This window comes from Phoenix dactylifera, chromosome 1, assembly GCF_051530095.1.
Source record: "Phoenix dactylifera cultivar Ajwa chromosome 1, Ajwa_hap1_PhDact_Kaust_v1.1, whole genome shotgun sequence".
Taxonomy (NCBI): Eukaryota; Viridiplantae; Streptophyta; class Magnoliopsida; order Arecales; family Arecaceae; genus Phoenix; species Phoenix dactylifera.
The window spans coordinates 2,972,780-2,986,091 of record NC_143190.1 but is presented as its reverse complement, the minus strand read 5'-3'; the positions used below and the strand labels follow the sequence as shown (position 1 = coordinate 2,986,091).

The 13,312-nt window shown below is 35.5% G+C and overlaps 1 protein-coding gene across 3 annotated transcripts; it reads left to right on the top strand.

The window, feature by feature from the left end:
* The first annotated feature begins 4,983 nt into the window (after positions 1-4,983).
* LOC103719285 (protein JASON-like) lies at positions 4,984-11,124 on the top strand. 3 transcript variants are annotated; one of them, XM_008808463.5, is made up of 7 exons: positions 4,984-5,486; positions 5,631-5,688; positions 5,799-5,893; positions 8,750-8,985; positions 9,118-9,985; positions 10,091-10,173; positions 10,811-11,124. In XM_008808463.5, the coding sequence occupies exons 1-7, from the start codon at positions 5,397-5,399 to the stop codon at positions 10,878-10,880; spliced, it is 1,500 nt and encodes a 499-aa protein (XP_008806685.3). In that variant the 5' UTR covers positions 4,984-5,396; the 3' UTR covers positions 10,881-11,124. The 3 variants fall into 3 exon arrangements, with proteins under 3 accessions (XP_008806685.3, XP_088573327.1, XP_088573324.1); XM_088717198.1 differs by having other exon boundaries at positions 5,051-5,486; positions 5,802-5,893; XM_088717201.2 differs by lacking the exon at positions 10,091-10,173 and having other exon boundaries at positions 10,811-10,989.
* Positions 11,125-13,312: the final 2,188 nt, after the last annotated feature.

Genomic DNA, 13,312 nt, shown 5'->3' with positions numbered 1-13,312 from the left:
AGTGCAACTTGGCTTTGTCAGCTTGTCTGCGGAATGATGCTAGTTGTTTAGATGCATGATGCCATGGACTATCTATAAAAACCCAAAACTATACATGTTCTTGAACATAAATCTAAGTTTGCGACATGGTTCATGGTTTACATATAAAAGTCCATATAGTTATTGTATTAGCCATAATGTTATGTGACATCAAGATGTTGTTTTTCTCCTAGGTATCTTCTAGTTGCGTGCTGCTAACATTCAGTTGAAAAGATCCCTTAGACTTTGCTTATTCAGTCCATTTTGGAGCTTTCTGGGAACAAGTGTGTGAAACAACATTCGAGACTAAAGAACAAGAAAGAATTGCAATTTAGGTAGCAAAAGGATGCAACGGCATTGTCTCGAGTGCATGATATATAGTTGGCCATGCAATTGCTGCCAAGTGACACCTTATGGTTGGAAAGCAAACATTTTCAAATGGAGGTTGGAAGCTAAATTACCAGCTGTTGCACCTTAACATTAGCAATGATCACAAGATGCCTTCTGAACTTCCCCAAGCTTTCTTCTAGTATGGGAAACATTTAACTGCCATGGAGATTCGATGCTGAGGATTCCTTGAAATTTGTTGGCTGAAATTATAAGTAGCGGAAGAAAAAGATGCAATAGTTTTTGAAGTGAATTTTATGCATGATCATAGCCTTATTGATTGTGATGCATAAATCAACTAGAATTTACATATAAATCAAAAAAAAAAAAATTCCTTATTGGATTTATATACATATATCAACTTGAATCAGCCGAGCAAAAATGAATGCATGCGAACTCTCCAATTTTTTCCAATCCAAATTAAATTAAATCAATTGATTCATATTTTATTTATTTATGTTTTATCTAGTTCAACTTTTCAAGTAGCAATTTTATATGTTCTTATGTATCCACAAGTCACAGTTGCAGCTGTTCAACATCCAAGGACCAACAAAGCCAATTCAACTCATGAAGTAATCTTAACTGATAATTAGTAGCATAATACTAAAAATTACAGAGTTTATTATGGTTATACATTTTTATATATGCCATCTAATTCTATGTTTAGAGTCGATGATTTCAACTTCTCCATTAGTTATGAGATGATCATGTTTTTTAATCTTTATATCAAATGATTATATTTTTATCATATAACTATATTTGGTATGGTCTTAGACGAATTCGAACCTAAATCCACACATTTATTGTGTTTACACATTTTTTGTGCTATCCAATTATAAATTAAGAATGAATTAATGATTTCAACTTTACATTTGACATGGCATGATTACATATGCTTTCTATCTTTATATCAAATTGTTGCATATTTATCATATAACTATGTCCGATATGGTCTTAACCGAATATGAATCTACATCCACATAAGCAAGCAATAATAATTGGTCTCTTAACAAGGTTCTTCAGCTGACCTTTCTGTCGATAGAAAATTTATGACTCAAGAATCAGTGAAGAAGATGCTTATTTTGATGATTTGTCGTGATCCCGGTTTGCCAAACAATCATTTGAAAGAATGGTGTAACTGTGGAAGCAATTCCAATCCCTTTTGGAGACAATATTCGCTGGCCTTTTGGAAGCTTCTTTTATTTTGGATCCTTTGCCACAAAAGAATCTCTTTTTGTAAGGTAGTGTGATATGCTCCTTGAAGCTTATCACTTTGTTTCATATTTGGGGTCATGTTTTTATGACTTTAGTGCACATTTGGGAGAGAAAACAAAATTTAGAAGTTTAGTAGAGGGAATCTAGATGTCAAGTTAGGTGGCTGAGAGGGAAGTTGCTCTAATGAGTTATCTTAAATAAAGATGCCACATGGTTGTGCTGCATTGGAACCAACTTTGTAAAAGTTAAAAGACAAGTGGAACATAGCTTTATGAACATGACTCGAATTGGTCCAAGTTTGGTCCGGATCAAGTCATTTTCGTGTTAGGTTCGAGTCAATTCCAACTAATTGCGATCCTCTATAAAGAGTTAGGCACTTGGCATGAGGTGGAAGTTTGGCAACTTTGTTTCTATTTATACTTTGCAATGGAAAAAAATAAATAAATAAATAACCCCAAGAGAATTGCAAGGAGAAGAGGTGTCCTAAATCCTAATTCCAAAGAATAATGGACAAAGCAATCATCTAACCAGGACCATCCATCAAAAAACAGAACAAAACTAAAAACACACACACAATAAAGAAAAAGGAAAACAAAACTTAAAGCTTGCGAACTGACAAACATCAATGTAATATGTAAGACATAGATTTCAACTTTGTTCATCTTGAGCTATCACAATAATATATGCCTTTTTGCGCCATATCGTGGGCCATCATATATTAATTTCAAAAGATCCCAAGCAACTTATTGAGCATTTTTGCATTTTTTACATCTATAGTTGGTATTAGACTTTTTTCTTGGATGGAATGGTATTACGCACTTGTTGCACCTCATGTCTTCTGCTAAGTTAACAACTAGCGATTAGTGTTCGATTTGTAATCTTTTTCCAAAAAGAAAATCTGATTTATAGCAATGACATTGAATTAAAAGTCAAGATATCCCTAAGCAGAGGGTGTACATGAACTAGGTCACCCAAGCCTTCTTTTAGCATCCACATTGAGCTTAAGCCTGGATGGAGATCTTGCATGATCTTACAAAAGAGGCCTGGCTTCGATACTATCCAACTCTATAACATGAGGTAATTGCATGAATCAGTCTCTCTCTCTCTCTCCTTCCTTTTTCTACCTCTTTTAACTATGTAATTTTCACTATCCTAATGAAATTGGATAGATTGAGCCTTGCAAAAGGAGCATATATAAGGCCAGTCATATCTAAGCCTGAAATTGTCTTCGATGTAACAAACCCTTACAATTGATATTGGAAAATTGAAATTAATTTTTTTGCTAGTAAAATAAATATTTTAGCTAGTTAGTTTATGTACAATTGGGACAAATTAGCAGGTTATTTAGAAAGCCTTAGCAAGTCATTTAGAAGCAGGTGACAGCCATGTATAGTCATTAACAACTTTACAGGCCCCAAGCAGATAATTAGGTAACATAAAATTTATGCCTCCAAGGAAAAGGAGATGACCCTATATTTTGGAAGCTCCTCCTCTACCCTTCCCAGTCCCTATCCCAAACTCCTCCATCCTTGCATCCTTATTTCTCAATTTTAAAACAAGATGAAATTAAATAGAGCAGAGCTTGTGCCATCCAAATCCCATGAAATCCTTGACAAAACCCAGTTGTAATTCAAGGATCTTATCGCCAAGGTGATGGGCACAACGATGGTGAGAATGAGAGAATTCTACGATGGATCTTCCTTGCATCCTTATTTCCCAAGGTGATCTTATCTTCTAGTTGTAATTCAAACATATTTTTTTTTTAGGTAAATAATGCAATTTTAAATAATGGCGATCATTGTCATCATGCTACGACATATACAATGAAATAATAGATAAATAATGGTCATTCTTTAAATACTAAATATTAACATAAGTGACACAATGCTATTCCTAAAATTATTATAATGCTAGAATGGTTACTTCGAACTAGAGATGCTCAAATCCCGGGGGGCTTGTTTGGCCCGCCCAAATGCGGACCACTTTGGACATGCCCAAAGGGCTAGACCGGGCTTGAAATTTGAGCCCGCCAATTAAATGGCCCAAGTTTGAGTTTATATCAACCCAGCCCGAGCCCGATTTTATATAATACAAATAATATTTATAATATACAAATTATGAAATTACCTCGTTGCTTTCGTCCATCTCTCCAATTCTCCCTCCTCATCCATGGCTCGGCTCCAACACCAATGGTCCCCGTCCCCTTTTCCACTATTCTGCTCTCATTGGCTCAGACCATGATCTGGAAAAAAAGAGAAGGAGACAATCCAAGAGCCCAGCCTGAAAGCCCGAAGCCTGATAAGTAGCGAACTCAAGTCTGGAAAATAGGTTCAAAGGCCGGGTTAGATTCGAGCCTAAATAAATAACATGATGCGGATGCCGATGCTCATGGCCCCATCGACCTCCTTCTTGGCAAGATCCAAGCCCTTCAACATGAGAAATGGGAGCTCAAGCTTGGCTTGAAAACACCCGCAAGAAGCTCCACTATGCTAAGCGAGACAAATGCTCTCTCCCCGTCGAAGTCCTCCTCTTTGAAGGCAAGCTCGTTTGCATTAAGGAGGACCTCACCGTGCTCCTCCACACCTATGAGGACCTATGCGCTTTTGTCTCCATTACCTTTGCTGCCACCACCTCTGAGGACTTGGTCATCGAGGCCAATCACTTGAAGTGTGTCCTCAAGAATTTTGAGGTTCACAAAGCCTTGCTCGGTGTTGTCGAGGCCACATCGGAGGCCTAGATATTTGCTCTCAAGGTGTAGCTCCTCGCTGGTGCTGAGGGGAGGGTCTTGGCTCTCTAAAAGAAAGGTCCATGCTTACAAAGATTGAGAGAGAGTGAAATAGAAAGAAAGATTGTGAGAGATTGAGAGAGCTAGAGAGGGATCGAGAACCGACGAATGTGATTGTTTCGGTCTCTTTATTTGCATGGGGGACAAATTTAACTTTTTACATTAAGCAAACAGTTTCATTAATACCATTAATTTAATTAGGTATCGGTGTTGGTTTTACAAAATATTGGCACTAAATATAGTAAACATAAACATCGGGGGAGATTTTGTAATTTATCCTAAAGTTAATGATTCAAGTTTTTTTTAAAAAATAGCAAATCTGTCAGATGATTGGAAGAAGTTCAAGCAATAGAAAAAAGTAAAAATAAAATAGCAAAACATAAAATAGTATAGACCTTTTTAAAATATTAGAATATTTGTCACTTGGAAATAAATACAAAGAGGAAAAAAATAATAAATGATAACAGAAAAGCACCACACTAATAATAGATATATGACATCATTAGAGTGCTATACATGAAGGTTTTTTTTTTATGTTAGGTATCCATAAATAGTAGAACATCATGCATTATTCAAGAATAATGGTATGTTTCTGAATAATTCAAAAAGTTTTTCAATAACCACCCCACAGCCAGCACGGTATGCAGCACTCAGGCAGGAACACGTAAAACGGTCGGCTTCCCAATTCTTTTCTATTTTCGTTCTTTCCCTCGTCCCAACCAATTTAAATTTCAAATTCCACCAAATTAAAACCCAACTCAATCCCAAGAACTAGAAGCTCTCTTCTCCAGTTCTCCTCCGACTTCCCATTTCGGAACCCTGAAGTCGAAGGAGACTGGGGATTCTAAAACCCTAAGTCGACCGATCTTGCTGGGAGCAAGGGCTCGATCTCGTTCGCGAGCTCGGAGATCAATCCTTCTCCCTTTCTCGGCTCCCTCGTAGGAGATTTTGAAGCGGTCGAAGAAGTTCTATTCGAGGATTCTGATCGGAAATGGGGTGTCTTTTTGGTTGCTTTCGGCTTAAAGGCGATGACCGGCGGAAGGCTCATCTGTTTTCCAGCTCGATTCCTTCTACGAGCACGGTATGGCTATGTCCAGATTCTTTTTCTGGATTTTTTTTTTCAATTTTGAATAGTTTATGGTTAACAATTCATTGAATTTGCCTTTTTGGACATCAATTGCTCCATATATATGCTTAATTTTGGATGTACGTGTGATCTCCATAGATCAATCAAGAGAAGTTGCCGTCAAAAAACCAGCTTGCTTCTGTTTTCTTGCGAGAAGGTAGTCACTGATTTCAATATTTGAAACTCGTGGAAATTTTCTGGTGTATCCGGTTGTGAAATAGAGCTAACTTTTCCCTCTTTTTTGTGTGTAATCTTTTTCTATATTAGAAGAGCAAGATTCTACCTGCGAGCAAGTAAGACATCTAAGTTCGAAGGATAACGTTGATAAGGACAGCAGCCTAGAGAGACAACTTAAGCATGAGGTCTGTTTTACAATTCTTCGCACAGAGTTCTTATTTTGCTTGTCATTTAAGTCCTTTCTCTGTAATCTCAACATTATAAAATTCTGTAATTTATCGATTCATTTACCTATAATATCTCGAAATAACTGCTGTACCTACAATTTGTTTGTTGCATCTTGATTTTCGAATTATATGGTTTTCTATTAGAAAACTTCTATAGAAACTGATGTTTAAATGCAATGAAGTTGTGTCATATGCTGCTTTGTCAGTCATGATCCTCACTCTAAATGCATTTTGTATCTTTAAACTTATCTTTCCAATATAATATCACTATCTCATAATCTAATACTGGTTGCTATAGATGTTTCAACATGTCATTAGTTCAAATAACTTTCAAGAGCATTGTTTCAGCGTTCCTGTACATGCAATCACTCCCATATGAACTGGTTTTCTTGATTATTTGCTTCAAGAGTCTCATTTTCTGTACTTTTCATCTCATATGCAGTTTAAAGTTGTGTTTTCTATCATAATCCTGTTCTACAAATATGGTTATATTTTCTAGGTCATCCTTTTTCTTTTGTGGTGACTACTCAAGGTGTCCAGCCTAGTTGTATGCAAGGATTTAAGAGTACTTTGTGTACTGCATGGTTGTTGATGTGATACAAGGGGTGCATTTAGGTGACAACCTGAACAAGTTTGTGCTGATGTAACTCCTACCGTTATTCATTTAATTTTTTCTAGAGAAATATTGCGGGGTTGTGACCACCAGGTTTTGAAAATTGGACCTCCCACTTGAAGACATGAATGACAACCAGCTGAGACAAGGCTGGTTGGCATTATTTATCTTAATTATATGCTACGAGACATGCGGATATGAGCCAGCAGATGGTTGTTTAATGGATGCCCACACTATTTGAGGTTGAACAAATGTGTTTGTGTTGGAGGGGAGGGGGGTTGGGATTATTTTTATCTTTCTCTTTCAATGCTTTATTTTTTTCAGACTTTTGTGGCTGCTTTTGTTGTTTTAAACACCACATGCTACTTGATTAAAGTTATTGCATTAGATTTCTAAAAGAACTATATGTCATTATATAGGAATGAAATATAACCTATAATAGAAGAAGAACCCTTCTTGTTGTATTGTGCATGTTTCTTGTTTTGTTTACCTATCTTTTTTCTTTTTCCTTTGTTATCACTCTGCATAATATGGGATTATGGATAGTACTGTCGGTTCTACTATATAATGGCAACTCTCCTATTATAACCGTGCTTGAGGCATGTCTCAATGTCCACATTTCCCTATCCCCCTTTCTCATTCCGCCTTTCATCTATGTTCCACACCTTGCATTTTTCCCATACCATCAAAGTTTGGTAGCTAAGTTGTGTGCTTGTTAACCAAAAGATCGAAGGTTCAAGTCCATCTAGAATTTATTGTTTATATATATTTAAATATTTTTAATTAAAACAAAAAAAACATGTGCACTGCACATGCCACATTCTAGTACCTATTCATGGCCACCAAGTACATGACGTGCCTAATTCTATGTGACCTTGTACCCTATATTTTTCTCTTATTGAAGTTGTCATGTTTCTCAACTGTTCACCACACTTTGTGGTCTACGGAAGGGCTAAAGTATTTATATTGTTCCTCTGTTTTTAGGGATCAGTGGGTGGTATTCATGTTTTACTATTCTGTGCCAAGACATGGTGTGCACTGCGTGAAAAGATACACTGCACTTCAAGGCATGCTAAGATGTGATAGATAAACCTATTCTTATGCTACAATTAAAGGCACACTAAGATGCGATGAATTAACTTGTTCTTTCTTCTAGGACCTATGTTATTCTTTTAATTGTTCTGTGATGGGATGTATATATTATTTAAGCACTCAACTAAGAATTTCTAGTTTCTCTTGTCACATCAAGGTTGAAACATGTAGTTGCTGATTAAAACAATCTAAATATATTGTTACCCTATAATGATATTTAACCTACAAACTGAACAAAGACTAATGTAATTTAGGATTCCATTCTGCAAAAATCTACAAAAAGGATCTTGAACTTTTAAGCAAAAACTTATCAATTTTGCTCTTTTTTTCAAATTAAAATCTAATTAAGGATAGTGATAAATTATTTATGTCAAAATCACAATACTTTTATGAATGTCTAGATGAATTATCAATGCCAATTCAGGTTGATATAGTATCAATCTATGTGGAACTGTAGGATATAGCTTTCGCTACTATACAAGCTTGTTGCACAAGCTACCCAAATATGTTGTAGGTAACCTTGCTTTACCATACACAGCATACTTTAGCAGGATATGGATTTGCACTTAAATCTTTGGGTTTATCATTCGGCATAACAATAATTCTAGGTTCAAATCTTAAGTAGAAAATATTTCCCATAATCACTTCTGCACAGTACTTGTTTTTAATGGTGATAACTGATTACTTATGAATTAAGCACAAAGGTTGTTTCTGAGTAGCATAGTGATCCTTTCAGCAGAAGGCAGTTCTGCATCTACAATAAGGCACTTCTGCGTCTACAATAAGCATAGATCGATTTTCAATTTGTAGGTGCATGACAACATTGGCAGCAGGGACATCTTGTAAACATATGGATGGTTATTTCTGTGCAAGAAAGTTTTTGACATGAAAAATGACATTCTTTAATTGTTTCCCTTATGGTCTATGGAAAATGTGCATGCTTGATATACCTTGTGAAATACTGTCTTATGCTTCTGCCCTTTTAGGCGGCTAAATAATGCTCATCAGTTCTTTTCCCATGTTATGTTGCTTGGTTTCTAAATTAGATTTGGCAAAATCATTACTCTATTTGAATTGCAGAGTACTGACTTTAAAGCTATTTTGATCAGGCCAAATTTCTCAAGTCTTGTGGTGTTTTGCTAGAAACTCCTGCCGAAATTCGTAAAGCATCTGAAGGAGTAGTTCCACAAATTCCTGATCAGGACTGCATGCTTCCTCACTTCCACTCATGGCTTCCTGGTACAGCTGGGAGGAAACTTCTATGGGATGAACAGCATGGTCAACTTGCCAAAACTCCTCCACAGATGCATGCAGATTCTGGTTTTTCAGAAAAAAGTCCTGGAGCGTAAGATTTTCTGATTTCCTCTTCCTCTTAGTTCTTGTTCCATATGCTGTTCAAACTGATTACATGTTGAACTGTTCGTGGTTTATATTCAAACTGACAATATGTTTAACATTGCCCCTTGTTTTAATGTAGCTTTATGTCTGAGGGACATAATACATTGAGACACTTTGAGAATATTATGCCCTCAGTTTCTCCAATCAAGTCTTTGAGCTCCGAAGGCATAAAACATGAGTCTGGAGTTAAATCAGGAAAAGGAGCTGTTACCTTGGATATGTCTCCATCTCGAAAAGAAAGCCAGATCTCACCATTTGCTTCAAAATGTTCACCTTTTCCAACTCCACTAAAATTGACAGAAGAGATGCAGACTCCTGCAACTGTTTATCCATCTAACCTAGAGAAATTCAGAACTGAGAAAAGTACCAGGATCCGAACACAGTATGTGAACTCAGTTTTAAATCCTGTGGAAAACATATCTCAATGGAAATTGCTGTGTAGAGGCTGCGGTAATCCTGGTGAATCACATGATCATTTTGAACAGAAAAACAATGATAGTCCAGATACCAAAGAGAAGACAGAGCAGAAATTACTTATTTCAGATCCTAATAATTCTAAATTGACCAGCTCTCCAAGACCCACAATGCTAAATGACAAAACAAGCCAAAACGACGAGGTCATCTACAAAGATAAATATGTCTGTGGTGAGAGCTCATTTGGTTTGGCAACACCTCTGCGTGGCAAAGAAAAGGTACCCTTTAGGTCGGACAGTTCACAAATTGTGGTCACAAGCTTGTCTCAATGGCTGAAGCCTCCAACCACAAACAACAAAGGAGGGAATGAGATTATGACAAAGGAAAGGTCTCATTCTGGTAAGAGTTCTGATGGAGACAGGCCTATTCTTGGCATGGTTGCTGCACATTGGAATGAAGAGGAACCTGATCATATTTCACCTAAGAGGTGGGATGGAAATGGAATTCCAAATTCAACAAACAAGTACAAAGAGGTATAATTTTTAAATTTCTGTTATTTATTTTGATTTTTCCCTTATTTTGCATCAGAATTTAGAGGTTCTGGATGTATGTTTAAGTCATATTATATCTATTAACAGGATCAGAAAGTTAGTTGGCATGCCACCCCATTCGAAGAGAGGCTAGAAAAGGCTTTATCAGATGAAAATTTTCTCCCTCAAAGGTCTTGTATTGCTACTTATTCGTGATTTAACCCACCATATTTATGTGACATTGACCATTTTGTGCTGCACATTAACATGTCTGGTCCATGTTTTCTTACCAATGCCTATGCTTGTGCTACTAATTTTAGTTTCTGTCTTTTTGGTTAAGCTTGTCTAACTCTTTCCAAGGTGTATTTTCCAGGACTGAGGTTCTCCATTGAATCTGTGTTGACAACAAATTACACTAACTAGCCTATTTAAATTGTCAGCATCTTGTTTTGTTCAATGTCCATGTTGATTTTATTTTAATTTCTTTCAATTGGGTTTTGAAAACAAGCTGGATAAACGAGGAACCTAAAAACTGTCCATGATCGTTCTGCCTCATGTTGATTATCATGTCCTACACTCTGCTGGAAAGAACTACTGTTACGGACAAATATCAGTACAATAAAATTAGAGGCATTCTCTAGCAAGTGAAACTTGTGTATATGATGAAACTAGCGTGGATGCATGCCCCTTGCTGCTCATGTATAAGCAAGCACGAGATATGCCTCAAGAACCCGCAATGCCCCTTTGATTTGTCAACATTTTCTTGAAAGCATGGTGCTTGAGTTTGCTGTTACACTATCCTAACATGAGTCTTATTTTATATTACAGGAAATGCCTCAAAGGAAAGCCAGTCAAGTTTGAGAATGAGGGTGAGGAAAGTGATACAGCGGCGTCATAAGGTCCTGTTTATCTGCTCTTTTGACTTGGGTCTGCCTGGAAAATTAGCAGTTGGGTTTTATTCATCTTAAGGAGTTGCAAGTTTATGCAGTCATGATATTTTTAGTTGACTGTGTTGTATTTTTGTACACTTTCCAGTTTGCCTTAATAGTTAGATCACTTACTGCTCCTCATTTAGGTCTGAGGCTGCTGTTTGCATTGTACAAAAGAAGCTTTATTTTCCGATAGCAATGGTGTTCTCCAAATCTCTGTCTGCAGTCCATTTAAATTCTTTTTTTCTTATTCTTTTAGGTGTTTTTGAAAGTATGGACAGTGTAGCATTCAACGTTCTCCTTTGGAGGCTTCTTGTTGCATCAATACCTCTATAAACATGAAACAGCTGTATCATGCTTCTTCTTGTCCAAATTGAGATTCTGTATATATGTTCAGATTCTTAGTAGAGGATTTTGTCCTTCTAACTGCCTAAGATGTGATTAAGTCGAGTAACACTTAGATGCACGGTTATACAGGCTTGCTATCTGTCCTTGTTGATTTGATTTGGCTTATGGTGATCGCTCACTATAGTTGCAGCTCGATTTTCCTGAATTAGCTTAATTACAATTGTTGAAGTTACTTCATCTGATTGGAATGTAGATTCTAGATATTTTTTGGAGCCTGCTCTAGAGGTGTGTAATGATCTCTACAGTTGCTGCTGGAGTAGGGAAAGTATATGAATGATAGGCTATAATCAAAATGCTCTCTCAAACGTAGTGCCTTTTTGAGCATACTATGGCTAGTGATTGCACCCCTTCTCCAAATGAAGGAGGTTATGGATTTTAAACACTGAGATCCGTTGCCCACTACAATTTTTATTAAAAAATTGGTGACACCACTGTTCCTTGCTATGCTATATTAAAATCTGACTCCTCGCTCTTCACCCTTGCCCCTCCACCCAAACCTCCTGATCCCCGGACCAACCGGCGACGGAACCCTCAACAGCAGGCGGAGTTCTATAATCGGAAATATCTTTTTGTAGAATTTGCTTTTCAGCTTCTCAGAGCAAAATATCCTCCAATGTTTTCAAAATTGCTAGCCACTCTTCATCAGAATTTTAGCTAAAATGAAAATTTGGCCAATCAACAAATACCTTCTTTTTCTAGAAATAAATAAGAAATATAGATTTCTGTACTTGATTTTTTCTGTGTAGATTAGTTGATTCAAAATTAATTTTTCTTATATTTCAAATCTTGATGGCTAGAGCTATTATTCTTCTCAATATAATAATATTTTCTGTGTATCAATCCATTTCATATAAATATAATCTTACTCAAATAATATTATTTTTCTAATTTATATATGATATAGTTTAAATTTTAAAATTTTAATGTTATGATGTCAAATATACAATATATATGTCTGATTTTTTTAATAAGCTATTTCGCTCGAGCAATGAAATTTTAGCAAGCATGTTTCAAATTTTATAGACGGCATCACACATATAATATTTTATGTGGGTGTTTCCTTCCTTGATAAGAACTCACCACTAAGTAAATAAAGTGGGTTTTGGAAGAAATTAGTAGGTGCGTTTTGAAATAAAAATCAACGTTGGGCAGGCGCCAAAGAAGAAAGTGCAGGACATGCTTTTTTATTTTATCATTTTTTTTCATTTTTTTAAAAAATTAAAAATTATGGTCTCCTTCTACTAATGGAATGTTAGTCCCATAATTTAAAAATTTTTAAAAAATATGCATGGATGCAAAACCAAAAAATGAATAGAAATTGCGTGTGCTAGCTTTTTTATCATCATTTTCAGAGCATACTTTTTGTTATTATAGGCTATATGGCTAAATTACATAAACAAAGCAAATTAATCATCTAGCAAGCTAGCATGTATCTCTAGATAAATTGATACATAGTTTTTAAAAATAGTGTTCACTAATATACAATACACGGTCAGAAAATACATATTTAGCAAATTAGTTATCTAACAACCTAATACATACCTTCAAGCAAGTTGATACATAGTTTCGAGACCATCATATTCACAAATATATACTACATAACTTGGTGATATATACTCGTCAGTTTTTTTAATACATACCACAAGATTCTTTGATGCATATCCGACAGTGATCCAATATATACATCCAGATAAATAGATGTAAGTTTTCAAAATACACATTTTACAAATATATATTATATTACTAGATAGTACACACTAAGCAAATTAGTTATTTAGCAAGTCAGTATATATTTTTAGATAAATCAATATATAGATATTAAAATATAATATTTATTAGTATAAGTATATATGATGCAGTTTCAAAGTTTTGTTTAAAATATATATATATATATATATATATATATATATATATACACACTGTATTTTAGATTTTATAAATATTTAGGTGTAAAAAGGAAAAAGTTCTCAAGGATAAAAAAAGATGAGGAAAA